The sequence below is a fragment of the Poecilia mexicana genome, unplaced genomic scaffold, assembly GCF_051168715.1.
Source record: "Poecilia mexicana isolate PSO_F unplaced genomic scaffold, ASM5116871v1 scaffold_3, whole genome shotgun sequence".
NCBI classification, from domain to species: Eukaryota; Metazoa; Chordata; class Actinopteri; order Cyprinodontiformes; family Poeciliidae; genus Poecilia; species Poecilia mexicana.
Genome location: NW_028263372.1, coordinates 27409964 through 27430502, shown reverse-complemented (window position 1 = coordinate 27430502; position 20539 = coordinate 27409964). Strand labels below are relative to the sequence as shown.

At 40.9% G+C, this 20539-nt stretch overlaps 1 protein-coding gene across 3 annotated transcripts in view; it reads right to left on the bottom strand.

Annotated features, from left to right (window-relative positions):
* Positions 1-786: 786 nt before the first annotated feature.
* tln2a (talin 2a) overlaps positions 787-20539 on the bottom strand; it is an 85106-nt gene continuing 65353 nt past the window's right edge. For all 3 annotated transcript variants that reach the window (XM_014992036.2, XM_088004388.1, XM_088004387.1), the window contains 26 exons: positions 19660-19753; positions 19479-19568; positions 19261-19383; positions 19046-19189; positions 18307-18468; positions 17961-18101; positions 17664-17845; positions 14499-14631; positions 14182-14283; positions 13382-13552; positions 13098-13244; positions 11473-11574; positions 11141-11260; positions 10817-10963; positions 10397-10563; positions 9464-9647; positions 9248-9373; positions 8154-8270; positions 7827-8012; positions 7624-7731; positions 7401-7506; positions 5908-6032; positions 4382-4570; positions 4106-4288; positions 3508-3633; positions 787-3239 (listed from right to left, as the gene is read on the bottom strand). In XM_014992036.2, the coding sequence (XP_014847522.1) occupies positions 3111-3239; positions 3508-3633; positions 4106-4288; positions 4382-4570; positions 5908-6032; positions 7401-7506; positions 7624-7731; positions 7827-8012; positions 8154-8270; positions 9248-9373; positions 9464-9647; positions 10397-10563; positions 10817-10963; positions 11141-11260; positions 11473-11574; positions 13098-13244; positions 13382-13552; positions 14182-14283; positions 14499-14631; positions 17664-17845; positions 17961-18101; positions 18307-18468; positions 19046-19189; positions 19261-19383; positions 19479-19568; positions 19660-19753 (3604 nt within the window). In that variant the 3' untranslated portion in view covers positions 787-3110. The remainder of the gene's footprint in view (positions 3240-3507; positions 3634-4105; positions 4289-4381; positions 4571-5907; positions 6033-7400; positions 7507-7623; positions 7732-7826; positions 8013-8153; positions 8271-9247; positions 9374-9463; positions 9648-10396; positions 10564-10816; positions 10964-11140; positions 11261-11472; positions 11575-13097; positions 13245-13381; positions 13553-14181; positions 14284-14498; positions 14632-17663; positions 17846-17960; positions 18102-18306; positions 18469-19045; positions 19190-19260; positions 19384-19478; positions 19569-19659; positions 19754-20539) is intronic.

The following is a 20539-nucleotide window of genomic DNA, read 5'->3' as shown; positions in this document are numbered from 1 at the left end:
TTTAATGCATTACTTTCCGTCAGTTTTCCAGGATACAAATCTCTTTGAAGAACTGGGTTGTAAATTAGTAAGAAAGATGAAATACACATAGCTTAAAAAAAATTAAACCTGAAATGTGTACAAAATGTGTGCACAGTATTTTAAAAATTTTAGTTTAAAAAAAAAAAAAGAAACCAACTCTGTCACATGAACTTTTTACCGATATAAAGTTGTCCCTTAAATTTTGTCAAGGTACTGCACAATGAATCTTCAAAAGTCTTAATGATTTCTACAGTTAAAGTTTTAATCTGACTGAATCTTATGTCATGGAATTATTTACAATAAAGTATTTGAGAATTTGCTAAATACCAGGCAAATTGTCAGAAATGTTGCTCAAAACCCAAGTCTTGAGAACTACAAGCTTTTTTTCCTACTTCATTTATAAAACTGCTGTTTTTTCAGTGATCCACACTGAAACCAGCAGTTTTAAGTTATCAAATATGTTTGATAAATCAAAACCTTGATTTTTGTTATGAATTTCACTAAGCGCATTTCAAAAAATGTAATTTCTTGAACTTTTCCACTTTGATCACATTACAACTACAAACTTCAATGCAATTATTAGAATTTCATATGAGTAACACATTTAGTTAACCTGAAAAGTACTTTAATTAGCCCAAGAGAAATTAAATAATTATAACGATGGACATGTGTTCATCCTTTTCAGATGATTGAACATCGCTCTTCCATATGCAGAACATTTCCACAGAAATGCCAGCGACTCAAAAAATACATGCAACACATCAATTACATTGAAATGCTTTATTTTCAGTGAATACAAAAAAATAAGTTTTATTGAGGCCAGATAAATATTCTCAGTATCCTAATTTATCATTCTTTTTTTTTTTTAGTGTAGCAACCTTTTAATTCAGTTTCTTTTACCGTAGTGGGAACACTTTTATTACTCCACACAGCAATAAAATGGTGACAGATATATTGAAATATTCCCATCACATTTATCTTTTGAAGTATCTTAAAAGCACAAGAAAAAAAAAAAAAAACTCATCCGTAAAATGTCGGGGACTTCATTACACACAAAGCAGTTGGGTTGACACACTTCCGTCTCTGGTGGGTGTATTTGTTCAGAAGCACTGTGGTTACATGCCCATAAAATTCAGTACAAAAATGTATTCATATATGTAATATAATACATTTTAAACTTCAAGCACATTTCAGACAGTCCATGTCATCCCCCCCCCCCCCCAGAAAAGGCTTTACATGTGGCAGAGAGGAGAGATAAAGGAGGCGCAGTTGTTTCAGCACTTAAAGGAACAGCATGTTAAAATACCACAGACAGGAACCGACGTTTCCGAGCAAAAACTTGTCTTCTACGTGAAGCTATCGCTCCAGCAACAGACGCTGTATGAGTAAACGACTAAGGCACTAATAATAATAACACTACAGACTGTACTGATAAGCGGTGGATGCTCCCCATCTCTTTCAAAATGTCCACACACACACACAGGTCACAATGCCAGAAATCAACTGAAACAAAAGTCAACTTAGAAAAACACATTGCTTACATGCTGCAGGATACAGTGTTGCTATGTGGAGGTGTGATTTACTCACCTAGGACCTAAACTTACATTGCAGTGTAACATCTAACTGAATGATGGCCTCAAGAATAAGACGAGGGAAAGGTTTGATGACATCACAATCAAACGCTGTAAACAAAAGCTTGTTCTGCTTGTTGATCAACAAGCAGAAAAAGAACAAGACAAAACTTTGTGATTATCTTTGCACTTGCTTCACTTTTACTTTCTCTCAGCACTCAAACGTTTGAGAGATTTAGCTGATCGCAACGATTTTTGTCGCTGAATGTGACCGAAAGAAATACCAGGCAGTGAAGATATTGCTTTAGAAACTGCCGTTAAGTAACTCTAGAAGAGACGGCTACTGTTCTCTCCAAAATAAATCAATGTGCTAACAAGATACTTTTTTCATAAATGTATTCTCACTGTTCTTTGTGCAACTGCCAGGTTACAAAGATCATTGAAATATTTACTTAAAAAACAAACACACATTTCACTTTCTGCACAGCATGAACGTAACCAATGCTGCCCCCTAAAGCACCTGTTATGTTATTGCATTGTTCATACTTTCATCGCCAGAAGGACAAGCAATTAAAAAACAAACATGTTTTATGGTTTGGGAAAATATCCGACACCCTGCTTGGAAGCCACACAATTCTCTGCTGTTGGTTGCTATAAACTCAGACCATATCTGACCCTGAAAATAGACCCCTCCCAGCTAAAATTACCCTACCGTAATAAATAATCTCTGTGGTAACATGTTTTCCTGTGTAGAAGAAAAAAAACAAACATTCACATTGCAACGCAGTGGTCACACATAACGAAACATATTCATAGTGTCTTTGAGAAATCAGTAAAAAGTGTTGGATCTTCATATGTTTTGCCTAAAGAGATGAGAAATATCAGGAAGAAGAATGAAGGAAAAAATATTTATACGACTGGATCATCTTACTTCACATTATGGTTACTGACCACTGAATCAAAGCGGAGACGTGCCACAGCGCTTCACGTGATTCACACAGACGTTAAGGTGCAACCGGAGCATAAAGGCCAACATTCACACAGTCAGAGTACCAAGCTGAAATGTTTTGGGGAGTTTTTTTTTTTTTTTTTGCATTCAGTTTCATGTTGTGTTTATATGGCTAAGCGATACAAGCAGCAGTACAATCAGTTCTTCATTTGAAAGCTTGTGCAATGGAGCTGCAAGCGGAAATGAGGGGGGGGAAAAAAACTTATAGAGTGAAATGTGAGCTGTGCTGTTCGTCCGAGGGATGTCACATTCTGGTTAAGTAGTTATTATAGACAGTATAAGAGAGGACTAAGTTCTGTCAGGTCACCACAATCTTTATGTTGTTTGCAGGAAGTAGTTGACTCCACACAGTAGTATTTTAAACCTACTCGTAGCTATTTGAGATCTGTTCATGCGATGAAGTTGTACCAGTCTTTCATGAACCGTTAACAGAAGTCACTGTGGGTTCATAAGTCCTGTCCAGGTTTGCCACACCAAACGCAGACGTGCTCATCACACAGCATACGGCATCAGTTGGCGTCTTCTCGTAGCTCAGTCGGCAGAAACTTGTACTGCTGCTGCCTGATCTGAGCCAGCTTCTTCCTGGCATCCTCCAGCTCCCGCTCCTTCCTCAGCATCTCTTCCTGGGCTGCAATGATCTGTGCAGACGGTACAGGAATTGTTTTTTTTTTGTTTTTTTTAATACACAAGTTAGCACAGGTGGCAGAAACATTCAGTGCAAAAGGTTACGCATACACAAATAAGCTTGTATGGCTACAAAGGTGAGAACATCAACAAAACAAATCTTTTAAGGTTTTTTTTCTTCTTTACATCTGAATGACGGTGAACAAAAATCCCCACGATTGTTTTATTACAATAACACAAACTCCACTGAAATAGTGTAAATAAATAAATGTAAATCATTACCTGAGCTATTCCACCCACAAACTTTGTCTTGACAACCACGTTGTCCTCATCCGCTTTGTCAAAAGCTGCTTTCTGAGCCGCCCGGACCAAATTGTCCGATGCCTTTTTTACTGCATTCCCGGCAATCTATGGAGGAGAAGGAGAAAAACAGAACAGTGGCAAAAAGGTTAAATGGAAAATTGTTCATGCAAACAGTTTTATGTTAATACATTAATGGCATAAAAAAAGAGAGAACATATCCCATTTGAGAAATGCACTTTTCAGCAGCGAGTGCGAGCTGCTGAAAATGGAAGAGACTATTCTTCCATTTACTTCAAACAGCTTTGAACTAAGAAGTTTTTCTAACAACCAGGAAACAAATGGAGCGTCTGGACATTACAAATTAAAGCTTACCACATGTTCTCAATGAAAACTGTTAATTATTCAAATTTTTCTTTCCTGTTATTAACCAGGCCACAACAAGAGAGAAAAGTAGTGTAAATTGTAAGAAAAAAAGTTTGTGAGATTATCAAAACAGCTTTATAACACCATAATCTCACTTTTATTTTTATGGCACCAATAAGCATAAAATGAGATTTTCAGGATGCTAACTGCATACCTGCAGTCTTCTCATGGCCTCGGAGTCCTGGTCCGCCTTCACCTTGCAGGCCACCAGCAGCTGGGCGGTGGAGGCCGCCACCTGTTTGGCCGAAGAGATGAGCTTCTCCTCGCTGGCGTGGCCTTGCACCGAGGCGTTGGCGGCTTCGCACAGGTTGCTTGTCGCTGCCGCCACCATACGCGCCTGTGAGATAATAAGAAAAAGGAAATTTTACTAAATGTTTGCGCCGATTGTTATCGGCTGGATTTCACGTCTCTTCAGCGGGCAAGGACTTACAGCAGAGATGAGCCCCTGGGACCACTGTCCATCATCCACAGCATTGGCAGGGATGGAGCCCACTTTGCCCTGGGCCACCAGCTCCCTCTGAGCGGCCGAGGCAGATTTGACCAACGCACTGGTGGCTGCGGCAATGGACTTGGCAGCCTCCAGGATCTGCTCCTCAAAGTTCAGCGTCTCGTCTGCTTGCTGAGGGCGGAAGGAGGGGCGGTCAGTAAAACACCAGAAACACTAGTTCATAACTCTTAAAAAGAAACTAAAAATTAATCTGGATCAACTGAAGAGGAACAAACATTCAGTGTTTCAGACGTTCTCACACACAGACACACACATTCACACCACAAGTCTGTAGACAGAGCGGGACACTGTAGGAATATGTTTGATATATAGTTGGGACTGAATAACAACCTAATATATCAAACATATCAGACAGAGCCCTGCAGAGAAGGCCTCCGGTGGTGGGGGGCGGGCAAGGGAGGAGAGGATGGGGGTTTAGATGGCAGCAGACTCAGACGGACTAAGCTAAAACCAGGACATATGAGTTGATGGGGAATGGATTAGGGAAAAGGAACAGGAGGGGGAGGAGAGGGCTGTGGACTGTGTTGCTATGGGAGCGTGGGATGTAAACAGAGACGACACCTCAGAGGCTGGGTTTGTGCGTTTCACATAAAAATGAGAAAGAGTGAAGATGAAGGTGGACAGAAATCTTCACAAAGGTGTTCTGTTTTAGAAAGACACCTAAATAACTAAAGAAACTACGCTACTTTTTTTTAATTTATGTATTAAAAAACACTTAATGTGCAGTAATATTAGTCAATTTTGGAATGACAATATGACGATATATTGTTATTAAAAATATAACAGTACTAACGTCTTTCTGTTTAGGTTTCATTGCTAAAACAGACACCAGATAAAGAACTGACGCAAAATTTACTGCATTATTTACATCTCAATAACAGTTTTATTTTAAAAAGTTGTTTCTGGCCTACATAAGCTGTTTTGACAATGAAACATCCTATTTATAGTTCCTAAATGCAGAGCATATTCTAACCTTTACACATTTCTTTACTGCATTAAACAACAGACATCATAAAATCCTTTGAAGCATTTGAAGCAGCTGCGCAGTTACAGTGGGTTTTAATAAAATTATTAACTTTCATTGCCAAATAAATACTAAAAGAGTAGTTTGACTAATATTTAGAATCGCCGGTGAATTATTATTTTCATCTTTGTGACACTTTACCATTGGTAACAAACGTAAACAACAGATTAAGGAAATTGTATCCATTGACATCAATTCAAAAAATGTAAATTAGATCTACCTTCCGGAGAAAAAATTGTGAATTACATACTTCCATATCCATATCTCGTTCAGCTGTACATTTACTAATATAGGCCCAACAATCAATTTTATTTTTTATTACATCAGCCGACAAAGTTAATGTCTACTTTTTTGTGCAATTTAAGAAATGTTAAAAATATTTCCCCCTTTTCATCCCTCAGTTATCCATCACTAAGTCCCCCACCTTTGGCTTCGCTCTGGGTTTCAGCTGCTCCAGCTTCTTCGCTGCCGCCTCGATGGACGCTGCGGCCCCGAGCAGCTCAGTCTCTGCTATCACTGTAGGGTCCTCGGGGTCCACCCACTCCGAACCTGAAGTGCGGAATACACACACACACACGCACACACACACACACACACACACACACACACACACACACACACACACACATCGTTAGGTTTTAAACTCGAAGGCAGAAATCAAACATTGCCTTAGAAACCTGTGCTGCATCAGAGCATGCCTCAACACGACGATCACAACAGAAAACAACAGAAGAGCCGTGAGCACAGGGAAAAAAAAGCAAATCTCTGCACATCTCCATGCACAGCTGATGGAGCGCACAAACAGGCTGAAAATGAAGTAATGTAGATTAAATGGGAATAAGGTGCGATAAATAAAGACAAAGATGCTCGAGAAGCCTGATGGTGGCTGATTAAAGAAACCCTTGGTAGTGCTGAAGAATCACAGTACACAAATCAATGCTAACTTACCTCCATCTGTGGCAAAATAAGAAGGGACAGGAACATTATTAAAATGTTTAAAAATGTCTTGTTTTTTTACAGGGCCATGCAAAAGTATGCAAATCTCTGGAACTCTTACGCATTTTGTAACCAAAAACTTCAAGTGATATTTGGTTTCAGGTGATGTACCAACACAATGTAGGGCATCCTGGCAGAATGGAACAAAACTGAAAAATGGTCTTCAGTAAGATGTGGTGCACATTTGTATTTGAGCCCCTTCACTCTTGATACTCCTAAATAAAATCCAGCGCAAGTCATTATCAAAAGTCACCTAATGGGTAAAAAAAGTCAAAATAAAAAAAGACAGTGTGACAGAAATCTAACACTGGACATGATCCTGAACACAACATCTAATTTCTTCAGCAGAGTGAAGCTCATCAGCGTTAGTGGAAAGATGGATGGAGCTAAATACATATAATGACTTAATGTCTTGAAGAAGACATGTCAGAGGCTGCAATAGACTGACTGTAACCTTAAACACCATCTAAATACCACCAGAACTCCAACACAAGTACTTAAATCAAAGCTTATTCATGTGTGAATGACAAAAAATAAAAGTCTAGACCAAAATCCATTTGGGGATTTGAGACAACAATTCAGAAACTTTCCATCTAATCTGAGTGAGGTCGAGGCATTTTCTGAAGTAAAATGTTTCGATACAGTATTCACATTGGTTGGCTGAATACAAATGCAAACACTTGAGATTCTTTTTTGTAAAATAATAATAATAATAATAATAATAATGTTGAGAATCTTTAATTCTTTTTCTTCAGTCTCACACACATATGATCTACCTTGTGTTGGAATATCACATAAAACCCCGATAACACACATTAAAATCTGTGGTTGTAATGTGACAAAATGTGGAAAAGATACAGGAGGCTGGAATACTTCTGCACGGCTCCGTCTTTAGGTGCAGGTCTGGGTGGGGTCCGTTACCTTTCATGGCCTCGGCAGTCTGGATGAGCTCCGTGACGGCGCCCGCCACTCGTTTGGAGCAAGCTGCCAGGTGCTGCTTCTGCTCTGCTGAGGGCCTCTGCATCGCCTGAACACACACGCTGATCACTTAAACACACTTGTACAGGGAGAGTGGGAGCTAGCTAACAAAAAGGGGAAAAATTATTCAACATGCAAACCCTTCCTGATGTGGTTTCGGACCTACCAGCAGTACTTGTTCCAGCAGATCAATGTATCCGATTGTGCACTCTGCTCCGAACATCAGGGCTCTTTTCTTGACCTCTTCGTTGACCTCGGGATGGTAAGCCGCTTGCTGGAAAGGAAAAAATCAATCAATAAACATTTTAACTTTTACAATTTAATCTCTCCAGCACAGGGCAGCCAGCATATATTGAAGCGGCTCGGCACCTTGCATGTCGTCAGCATGTCAGAGATAGCTTTGCGGCTCAGGTTGGCCGTATGGATGATGTCCTCTTGGCGTGCAGAGTTTCCTGCAGCCACAGCTTTAGCGGTAGCTATGGTGATTCCCTTAGTCATGCGTATAAACTCCTCTGGGGTGGTGGTCTTATTGGGAGCATCCCTAGACTGAAATAGCTGATAGGATGGAGAAAAAAAAGACAGTAAAGTTACATAACTAAGAGACTAAATCACTGAGTCTTGGTGGGGAAAAAAAAAAAAAGAAAAACTGATGAGTTTTTCCAGCTAATCAGGTTTTTATTTCCAGGCCCTTCTTACAGCCATTTCCTGTTTGATGCACTCAATTGTAGCCTCAAGTGCCCTGGTGCCCCGAGTCGCCTCGTCCTCCACAGCCTTGACAGTCTTCAACAGGGACGTTACATTGGTCACCATCACCTGGAACACAGCATTACTGGTTTAACATCCAGTTAAGATGCTCTACCCTCATGAAGCGAATCATTGTTAAACCAGTAAATAAAGGCCTGTTTATTCACAGTTTGGTTAGAAAGTTATAAAGGTGATAAAATGTACCGTACATAAAAGTAAAATGGAAAGTTACAATCATAAGTTCATTTATCCTCTGCATATTGTGTGTTCTGAATAATGATTAAAAGCCACCAAATTCAGTAACCATCACACATCCTGACTCCAGGGGGCGCTGTAATATAGATGGTCACAATTCAGATTACTCTTGTCATAAAATTAAACCATATTGTAACTTAGTGGTTAACCTCATGTCAATATATGTTCAAGCTTTTTGTCATATCAGTAAAACGTGTTTTGTATGCAGTGTAAAGATACGAAAGTCACATACAAATAATGTTTTGGTTGGTTGGGAATGAAAACATTTCCTTTAAATTCCGGTAAAGTCACAGAAGGAACGACAGAAGGAAAATAAACCAAAAATCTTTAAAACAGTTTCTGTTTTCCAACCTTAAACCTAAATCTGGATGTTTTTTCACCATCTGTAAGACTTTGACACCCTGAGCTGTTGCTGACTGAACTGACATCTTCACAGCTCAGAGTGATAATGAGGAGTCGAACAGTGTAATCAGTGAATTATGAGCTGCAGCTTTAACACTGCATGCGTGTCAGAAAAGACAATTCAACTGTTCATCATTTCTGATGAACAGGGTTTCGTATGCATTTCAGATTTCCTCCTGCCTCCTACTAGGTAAAGTAGGAAGTTCCTCCTATTTATCATGGCCTCCGATGATACGCTATAAATAACAAAAACAACAACAACAAAAAAAAAGCATTTTAGAAGGGTTTATTTTTTTTGTTGCTCATAAGGTTCACCGTTCGTATCGTATTACACCAATGTATGGCGAAATTGATCCGTCAAACACTTTTTTCCAGAACGATCCCCCCACCTTAGCGGCACTCTTCAGCTGGTACATAGACGGATCATCTGCTGCCTTCCCGGCCGCACACTTGGTGGCACTAATGAGCTCCGCTAGCGCCTTGGCCACGTCTTTGACTGCATTGATCAGAACCACCTGGTGAAAAACACAGACAGGGACTTGTTACCGTGACGTCCGGGAAGCACAAAGAAGTGACGTGACATCGTTTCACAAACTCATGGTCACCTGTGTCTCAGGGTCATCAGAGCCAATGCTGGCCGCTCCCAGTTTGACGACATCGGTGAGCTGGGTGATGGTTTTGGCAGAAGACTGGGCGGCCTGGGCCAACCTGTCCTGACCGGAAGCGGCTCCGGACACGAGCATCTTTGTGTCCTCAACCAGGGCTTTGGCAGTCTTCAAAATGTTTTCCCTGATGCCAGAAAGGAAAGTAAAAAAAAAACCCAAAAAACTACTTATCCCACAAAATATGTCAAGTAATCATTCAGTTGAGCTTTGGCAGAAAATTTTCAGATATTATTTTGAGTAAATAAAAGATTGAACTCAAAGCCTAACACTTGCAGAAACAATCATGAGAATGATGTGCAGATGTTTTGATTTCCAAGCAGAACTTTTTCCAAAACTGTTAGGGAGGACAGCCACAAATCTGCAGGAAAGTCAAGTTTTTAAGACTTCTGTACACCCTGAAGCCAAATTGGTGCAGCGCTACCACTTATGCTTTTCCATTCTAGCATGAGGCAAAAACTGCCTGAGCACTCCCTGAAAGGATTCGTGTCACCGTGTCATGTAATGTCAGAGGTCTCAGCTTGAATCAGCAGATGTGTCCGTCTCTGCACTGCGCTGCATTCAGAGCTCCCTTGACAGGACACAATGTGCCTTTTAAAAATGAAGAGGGGCCCAGTAATACACAAATAAATCTATCAATTCATCCTAAAAACAGTAAGATTGTGCATTCAGAGTGAATTACATTCCAAAATATGAATTTAATACAGTGTGACGCCTCCGCCATCTTTAGTACCCTCTGGGTAATTTGTATCCTTAAACACCAAAGTCTTCCTTTGCATTTAGCAGGTTACACTTCATTCTGTCAGTCTGGGATGAAAAACTGCCAAAACCAAGAAGCTGTAATTATGTTTCCATTCGAGCATTTCATGCTCCGACCTGTGGTCTGCGAAGGACTCGTCGTTCTCTGCATTGAGCGTGCCTGCAGATGCAAACATGATGGTAGTGTCCAGATCTGCGATTATGCCCGACACGGCGCTGGCAGCGGTGATGCAGGCTTGGGTACCTTTATTACCAGCCTGGAGGGCCGACAGCACCAAGGACACCTGGAGACATAGAGAGATTAAAATCCATAAACATACAGGTGAGGATGGACAATTACCTGCAGGTAAAAGTGTTTCTTTTATTTTGTTTTTTGTTTAAAGAACAAATAGTTGAGTGAGTTTTGTTTGCTGATTCTTTATTAAGGGGAACTAATTGCTTTCAATTAAATGTTTTTTTTTTTGATGAAATTTTTTAATGAATGTTTTTTTAATTTTTTTAGAAATGCCACGCAGCTACATTTTATAAATCCGATACCTTCTCTGTGACAGCACGGGCGCAGTCGATGAGCTCCCGCTTAGTGAAGCTGTCGGACGGGCTGATCTGCAAAGCTCCGGCCTTCTGGACCAGGAAGATGCAGCCGTGACCGAGCTCCTGCACTCGGCTCTTGATCTGGAAGCCGATCTGCAACGACGGAGAAGTCGATCGGAGGACTTCAGCGCTGATTTACAAAGACGAGATTTTAATTGCACGGAAAGATCCTCGTTAATTAACTGGCTTCTTTGTTCCCGCGATGACTAAATATCTCCGTGGCTTGTGAAAGTGGAGTTGCTTTTATGAGCGTCTCAGTTTCCTCCTTACCTCTTCTGGCTCAGCAGTGTGAGCAGCCAGCCGCCCCTGGACGGCCAACTGGCTGTAGTCCACGGTCACTTGAGAGGCCAGAGCCCCCAGCTCATCCGGACTGGTCACTGATTTGGTCATCTAATGGTTAAACACACACAATGAACTTCAGCGTAGAGATAAAACACACGGGCTCATGTCAGCCTAGTGATCAGCGTTTTAAAACTGGTGACCTTTCATAAAGCATCAGCCAAATTACTACATGTCACAACTGTTTACAGGACATATAATAATAAGTTTGTTTATTTTCTCAACTTTGTCATGTTGGAGTTGTACTTGTCGTGAAGGCTTACCATCTCCTGGGCAGTCACTGCAATAGCCTTTGAATGTTTCACCATGTTAGTCTGGTAATCCACAAAGGAGCCTTCAGGTTCGGCAGGCGTTCCTTCATCAAGCTAAATTTGGACACAAACTAGTTAGAAATGGCGCTGCAGCTCACTTTTATTTCTTCACTACCGCACACAAAAAACATCAGAAAAAGAAAAAATCATTTAAATATTTAGCTTCAGGCATAATTTCACTTCCAAATCATCTTTAAAAGCAAATAAAATGAATTATTTACACTCATTACAAATTGTCCTCCCAAGTTTGTAATTATAGCTTTTAAAAAAAAAAAAAAGCAATACAGGCATATTGTTTCCAGCCCTTTTACTAAATTAGACAGTGTTCAACACAAGTGCCTGTCACAGGAAAGGAAGAGGCAAAAAAAAAAGATAACCCGTGGGAAAAGCACGCCCGGATCGATAGGAATTCATAATATTATAAGTGCGTGATCTTCGCCATTCCCGCTGAGAGAAATCGCAGCTTGGAATCTGAAGCCTCGAATAAGTGACTGAGTTCCTGAGAAAAAGCTTCAAATGAGCTCTGCACGAGTCACAGAGGACAACAAGCCATTATACAGATTGATTATCCAAGTTTAATCAACTGCGCTGAAGGTCACGCAGGCAAATAGACTCCCGAATGCTGAAAATGCAGAGCTACAACTAATCATTTTATAAATAATCCATAACGTTAAATGAATTCAAACACGTCATTCTCTCTGCTGAGATCACACATCTGAGGCATTGTTGCCTGAGTGATAATTTATTCCTCACCTGTTATCAGGGTAAAAAGGTTCCTGACTTTCTTTGCACTTTATATTTTTGCCAACAGTTTGGCTGTTGGAAAAAAAAAGCCTGGCTTTGTTTAAGGATGGATACATCAACAGTTAATTTCCCCCCCACTGAATTATTTAAGTGCACTTCAACAAAACAAAGGTTGCAGTCATTATGCTGCGAACATGAAGTGACGAGCTAAAAAACCCAACAAGCTTTTTAATAGAATAAATTCTGAAACGTATATTATTATACAATAATTAATTCTAGATTACTGCAAAAGCATCAATACACCTCGAGCCCTCGGACATTTTGTCACATGACAACCACAGGTGTTTATGTCTTGTTAGGGGAATTTATGTGATAGAAAAAGTCAACCTATAAATGTTCTGTAAAGGCCTCAGGGGGTCGTTAAAGAACCAGAATCACAAAGACCTGCAAATCACAGCAGAGAGAAAAACTTTTAAATCAGTGAAGTTGTCTTCTGGAGAACTGTTCAGTCATTCAAAACTGGAAAGAGATGTTTATGTGAAGGAAAGTAAAACGTGGTTTCTAATTTTCCTTTCATTTTGATTATGTCAAATATCCTAAAGTTTTGGGGTGTAACATGACTTATTACACATAAGGTCAAAGGGTAGTAATACTTTCCAAGGCACTATGCAGTTAGGAAGCAATAGCAGCAAACATTTCTTGTAAAAACAAACAAACAAACAAAAAACAGAAACTAAATGGGCTAATGGGTTTGTTTGAGTTTAAATACAAGAGTGAGAGAGTTTCCATTTATTCACTGTGGAGTTAAAATTTCCCCGCCCTGATGAACTTACCTTGGCCATGGCCTCAGCGATGGACTCCACCATGCCTCCCACCATGCCCACCTCACTGGCCGCCTCGTTCAGCGTCACCATCATGTCGTCCACTGCCTCCTTCATGAGCTGAGCTGCCTCCCCAATGGCATCGTGGGTGTGGGCCGCCTACCAAGTTATCACACAAGTACCAGCGGAGACGGTTAAATATCCTGCTGGCGACTTCTTAGATCATCTCAGCTGCTGGGCAGAATTAGTTTAAACAAAACATAGAGGATTAAAAAAAAAAAAAAAGATGTTCTTGCCTTTGGATTTCCTCCACCCTCCTTTGCAGCATAGAGCATCTGCAGTGCAGACTCAGCCAGCGTCTTTGTTTGGTCCAGGAAAGTCATCTGCTGCTGGTGGTCACTGAGTTTGGAGGCGACACCCACAGAAGCCTTGATGAGAGGTTCAAAGTAGCCCGCCAGCTGGGTAACCTGATGGGGAAAAACACACAGAAATATACAAGTTCTGTGAGCAAAGACTCAATTACACTTGAAGCTAAACATATTTTCTAACTTTCTTTCCCTCAAGCGTGCAGCAAACCTTTTACGGAGCTCGTACACGTTTTCCATTTAAGATGTGTATGTGTTCAGCTTCTGAACTAAAACTGAAGACTCTGTTTCAGTTCAGAAGTCTATTGTGCTTAAAGGATCACAGATCCAGTTTCACCTGAAATTTAAATCAAAAACTCTAAAACTTTTGAAACGACTCCGTTTTACTTTTAGATGTGTGTATGCATTCAATCAGTAAGTCAAAACTAAACACCCTCTCGGTAAAATGTTAAAATCAAAATTACATGTTCAAACTGTAGATAAAGACTGTAAATCAATAAATATAAGTTTATAATCAAAAAAATGGATGTTAAAAATGGCTTTTTATGGCCTTGCCCCACTCTGAGCCTGTCTAAGATAAGTCTGACCTTGCAACTGGTATTGAAAGGCATCTGAAGTTTTGGTCATTTCCATAATTTTGTCACATTTTAAGAGAACATATATATAAAAAAAAATAAAATCACAGCACTCTGTTGCTCCATCATTGTGATTACCGTCCCTGGCCCACATACCTTGTGTCCTAGTTGGGAAGCTTCGCCTCTGGCAGCTGTTGAAACAGGGTCAATCAAGTAACCAATTTCCTGCACAGCAGAGGTCAGCTGCTCCTGTAGCGCCTGAACAAGGAATTAAAAGAAGTTAAGTGGCTTTATTCGATTTGATTTGACTAAAATGTATTGGTTTGTGTAAACAAGCCGTCAGGGAGCAACGTAAAACAAAGATGCAAAGGAGAAACGTGAAGATTTTTGCATTCTCTTGGCTCAAACATTCAGCAGAAGGATCTAATGGGATCAGAACATTGTGATAAGATTGTCTCGTCTCAGCCGCTCACCTCCAGTGAGATGTCGTCCCTGCTGGGGAGGTTCTGGCTGACGGCGGCCAGAGAGGCCTGCTCAATGTCTCGGATGCATCTGTTAATGTTATCAATTGACGAGTCGCACTCCCGCTGGCCAGGTGCCTTGTCTCTGAAAACCAGACAAAAAAAAAAAAAAAAGGGTAAAGAACCAAAAGCAATGAAATACTCTGAGATTAGGCCTGTCACAATAACACATTTTGCTGGACGATTAATTGTCTAAAAAATTATTCCGATAAACGATAATATTGTTTCAAGACCTTTTGACACTGATTTAATGGAAATGACTAATGCATGCGATTTCCTGCCATAGATAGATGCACTTTATTTTCAAAAGAACACATAACACTGGAACCGATAAACTAAAAAAACAAAACAACCAAAAACAAAAATAAAATGGATTCTCAGTCTCCATTAACAAAAAACGTACTTGAATAAAAACTAAAGTGGAAATAAATACTGCATTCAACCAAAAGAGTGCAGAAGTCTGTATACTATATTGCCGTTCAGTAATCACTAGATTTAAATAGAGAAGATGGGCACATCCGACTGCCTAATGCAGTAGTTCACACTACACGACTTTTTGCCCCTATTTTCTCCTTATGACAATCTTAGATCGTTGGCTGATCTAACATTGTCGCTGGTGATTTCGTATCCGATCATCCTGCAGTGTGTGGTGTGTTACGGTAGATCGTTGTGGCCGCTCCGATCTAAATCAGGGGTTTTCCCCGACTGGGAGCTTAACGCTGAATGTGACAGGTAGCCAATCAGAAAGCACGGATTCTCCTCCGTGATTTCTGAGGGAGAAATCACGGAGGGGAATCCCAAACAGCTGGCACGGCGCAACCCGAAGTCCAGCGGACATTGGTGATGATATGTGGAAACAACATTAATGTTTATTCAACATTTCGTGCAAAGAATATAGAAATGACAAGGGTAGGAGTTGGAGCCAAATTGCTAACGCAGTTGATGAACCCGGTAACTTTTCAGCTGTTCTTCGTTAACGTGACATAAATAGGTTATAATGATTTTCATTCAGTCAGGACTTCTTTAACCTGTCTGTCACTAGAGGACCCAAATTTGGGTCCTCTAGTGACAGAGGTGTCAAACTCCAGTCCTCAAGGGCCTCTGTCCTGCAACTTTTAGATGTGCCTCTGCTGCACCACACCTGAAAAGAATAATTAGGTCATTAGCAAGGCTCAGGAGAACCGATCTACACAGGGAGGAGGTAATTAAGCCATTTCATTCCACTGTTTTTTACCTGTGGCACATCTAAACACTGCAGGACAGCGGCCCTTGAGGACTGGAGTTTGACACCCCTGTCATTGTGAATGAAAACCTGAGACCAACAGGTTAAGCTGACTCTAGCCACATGCATCACAGGTAGATTCTAGTAAAGCATTGATTAATGCCTGATATTAAAATTAGTTAACTGGATTTGCAGCCATTATTTTGTGCCCAGGTGGCTGGACACCACATGGCACAATCACTGTCGGCTGATGTGTCTCTCAGGTTTTGAAAATGGGCCGACAATCGGCTGACAACTCGTGTAGTGTGAGCTGGACATTACACTAAGGAAATGAGGATGGGAGGGTCAGTGGAGAGCACCGGAGCTGAGCCTTTTTTCATTCAGTGTCATCAAGAGAAAGAAAAAAGGCAGGAAGAGACGATAAAGACGATAAATAAAATGAGGTCGATAGGTTTAATTTATCGTGCGATTAATTGATTTATCGTTTATCGCGACAGGCCTATCTGAGATTAATAAAAATGAAAAGATGAAGAGGACAGGATGACAGAAGAGAAAAGCAGATATATTTTTAAAACATTTTCTTTGTGCAAGAAAATCAAGATGGGAAGGTGATTTAGTCGTCTGCGGCCCTGGCCTCTTGGGCAGATTAAGTCTGGTAAGCATCAATTTGGCCCCGTGTTGGGACAGTGAGGAAATCTACCAGAAAACCTCATCTTTGTGTTTAATGAGACGAACAACGTTATGAGATCGACCTCTGCAGGACAGAGAGGTCCTTTGCCATTTGTATTCGCCAGCACCGCAGAAGATCATAGAATCCCATTAAAGGCATGGGCCGAAGTCCCAGTGGTGAATTTGCAGTCCATGAGGAAGCCTGCGATAAGAGCAGCAGAACTGAAAGAGATGCTAAGCTGGCTGGCTGTGTGTGAATGCTAATTTGCAGATGTTCTGGGAAAGAGAAGAACGCCTCAAAATTCAGAGCCCCTGTTGTTGGGGGCCGAGTCCCTCTGCGGGATCACTGTTGTTCTGAACAAGGTCAGGAGCAAAAAAAGTGTGAAAGAGAAAATTAAACCTGCAAAGATGCGTGACTGTATAAAGACAATTTTAATCCTTAATCTTGGCTGAGCAAGTTCAACATCCTTTGAAGTGAATTTTAATAAATAGGGATATAATCAAAATATGTTTTAATTCATTCAGTTCAACCTGAAGATCATAAGGATTCATTATGCACACATTGATATATCAAAAAAAAAAGTATGACTACTTAAAGGTAAAGGAACCCTATAATTTGACACATCAATATGAAGGTCTTTACAGGTGGTTTTGGCAGCTTTGAAGTGTCATCAGGCACTAGGACTCTCTGAAAGTTAAAATCAGCATTTCTATAAATCATTTCTATAAATCTAATCAGCAGAGGGAAGCATGACCTGCATTAATGCTTCCTGACAGACAGCTGCAGAGATTTAGACTTAATGAAACACGGCTGACTGCGTTTCATTACCAGCAGATGACACAGATCATTACAGACTCTGGAAACTCCATAATGGACCCTGAGCAGCATGGATTCCATGCCTCTGCCACACTTTTGCCTTCCACTTAACTTTCCATTCATATGTTTGGAGGCAGCACTCTGAAGACTGTGCGTTAGTTTCAAATGTCAAGTAAGCAGAAGTCCATAATGATGCAGGCCGCAACAAAGCAGTGTGTTTTTAATCACACTTTTGTGATGTTCTACTTTTATAAGAACTTTCGATTAGCTGTAACCAATCCTGATCAAAATGAACAGAAATAAACATGTGTGTTTTAGATCTAGTTTTGCAATTTTAACATCTACATCTCTGCATAGAAATCAACGTAAACATGATGCATGAGACCTGAACAATCCCTCCCTCACTAACCGGATAGCTGTGATGAGACCCTTGATGGAGTCGGAGACGGTGCGAGAGTGACCAGCCAGAACGGACCAAGTGGGCGGGTCCTTGGGGTTGATAACCAATGAACGTGCCGTTTTGAGCAGGTGGGTGGAGCTGTCGAGCATGGAGCGTGCCGAGTGGAGGATGGGCTCCTGAGCTGCTGAGCCCTTTAAGGGGAAAACATGCTTTTTAAGTAAATTAGAAAGACCTGAATGCGTTCCACACTCCTCTGTTTCACCACAAAGGTGTAAACAGTGGCTCCAGATGTTCTCGTGGACACACCTCGTTGCTGATTTTAGCCGGGACGCTGGCAAACTCGGGGTTGGAGGCGAACGTCGTCAGGTTCTCCACGGCTTCGATGAGCGGAGCGGTGGCGACCCGACACCTGTTCCTGTTCTCCTCTGAGAAATCGCCGTCTAGAGCCTTTGAAAACGGAACAGAACCAGTCAAAAGCTCGATCAGTGGGTCGGATCTCAAGAAACGGAGAGAACATTAAGACTGGTCGCAAAATTATTGAGCAGAAACGTCTTATTTTGGAAAAATAAATCAAAGTAAAAAAAATGTGATTCAAAGCTATTTCAACCAAATTATTGTTACTATGCACTGCGGAATGCCGGTTCTGACCTACCTTGATGGTTTTGACCAGGTTGGCAGTGGTATTAGCCACCTCCTTGGCAGACTGTACAAAGTGCCTTTTAGCAACTGGGTTGGTGGTCTTGGAGGAGGCCAGACGGCAGGCGTTGCACAATGCTGAGGTGTGCTTTGCAACGATTGTGGCTGCAGACAGCACCTGTTGTATTATAAACACAGTTATTCATTTAAAACAAAGCAGGTACAAAAACATCCTGCCTTTTACAAAAAAAATAAAAAATAAAGTATAAATGTTAAAGTGAATCATTGAAACTTCGCTCAGCAATAAAATGGCAACTAGGGTCTTGTATGGAAGTGTGAGGAAAAGAAAAGATAAGTACTTTTATATTAATAAGCATCTCTTTCAAGCTTTAGGCTAACTGTACTCAGGGAGATAAAAGAAAAATTCAGCTGATAATGAGAAATATCAATATTAGACTTTCATATAAGGAGGATGGCCATTTGAATACAAATCAGTGAAAGGTTTGCACACGAAAAACAAGTTGGGTCACTTTTCTTATCATTTTCACAAACACAGCAAAAGTATAATCACCAAAGCTAAAAATATATATTAAAAAATATGTTATAAAACCACCAGCATGTTTCAGGTCAAGATGGATGAAAAATGTAGACAGAAAAATGCAGATTTTTGTAACAAAATATTTTTTAAAAAGTGCTATGAAGCAGTTGTTATGAAATCACTGATAGTTCAAAGATTTGCATGTATATCTGTGCACCTGGGAGGGGCTGCTCTGTGGGTCCACTAGGTTCTGACAGGCCATCTGGATAGCCTGGTTGGCCCTGGCAAACTGGATGGGATCCACCAACCCCTGGTGTCCGGCCTGACTGTTGGGGTCCGATACGCCCACCAGGTAGGAGGCCTGAGAAAAACACACACAACTGTTAGTCACAATCACCTGGATACACACACAGCAGCTTCTCCACTCTGTACCTGTGCTGCAGCTTCAGTGAGGCCACAGAGGGCTTTGGAGGCGGAGCCAACGCAGTCTCCAAACGCAGGCACATCCCCGGTCTTACAGTTCTGAGAAATGCCGGCCATGGACTCTCCCAGGACCTGAACAAAGCAGCAGCAGGAGGGGGACCAATGATTAGGCCGTGGTAGGGCAGAGCACTGCTCTGATCTTCAGGCTGCTGGGCATAACGGCCTACCTTGGAGTTCTCCATCACACTCTCAATGCAGTCAAAGTACGAGAGGTCGCTGACCGGTTCGCTGGGGTTGTCCAGCATTCCTCTGACAGCCTGGTGAACAAATTAGCAGGACAGAATGAGTGACTCCTATTCCTACATAAAAGAGAAAGACAAGCGAATAATCAGAAACTAATGGATTTACCTCCAACTCTCTGAGGGCGTTGTCGCACTCCTTCTGGCCGGGCGCCTGCTGGGTACACAGCGTGATCAGCTGGTTAATGCTGTCAGTCACAGCCCTGAAAAACAAAATGAACACAAAAACAATCATCAAAGGAGTACAATTATTAGTGTTGCATGTTTCATGAGCACATATAGGAAGTATAAATTTCATTTCATGGAATTGTTAAGTATAAATTTTGCTTTCAATGTCTTTTTTTCCCTTTTTTCTTTGGAACAAGGATAATATGTTATGGCTAGTTTAGTTTCTCCAGCTTCTCATTTACTTCCAGTGGAGAGGCATTTAGATCCTTGGATCAAGTTTGAGTGTCTCTAGACTCACGGAGTCTGCTCCATCTTTCAGTTTTGAATATAATGGAACTTTAAAAAAAGTATTTACTCCCCACAAACATAACATTTACACCTTCAGTCAGGTTCTAACCACAAACTTTAATGTTTGGTGGAGGATTTTAAGTCTTAGATCATTTCAAAAATTCTGTTAAGAGTGGTGCGCATTATTAATGTGATGCCTCTAAATAATAAAGAATGTATTCAATTGCATTCACAAGTAACCTAATCAGTAAATGCACCTCCTCTGTGTGGCCGAGTCTCATAAAGAGGCACATAGTACAACCCCTGGCAAAAAGTATGGAATCACCAGTGTTGGATGAGCAGTCATTCAGACATTTCATGCTGTAAAACAAACTCGGATCAAAAACATGATACAATATTAAGGTCATTCCAAAGTGCAACTTGTTGGCTTTCAGGAACACTCAAAGAAATGAAGAGAAAACATTGTGGAAGTCAGTGAATGATACTTTTATTGACCAAACACAGGGAAATAAATATGGAATCACTCAATTCTG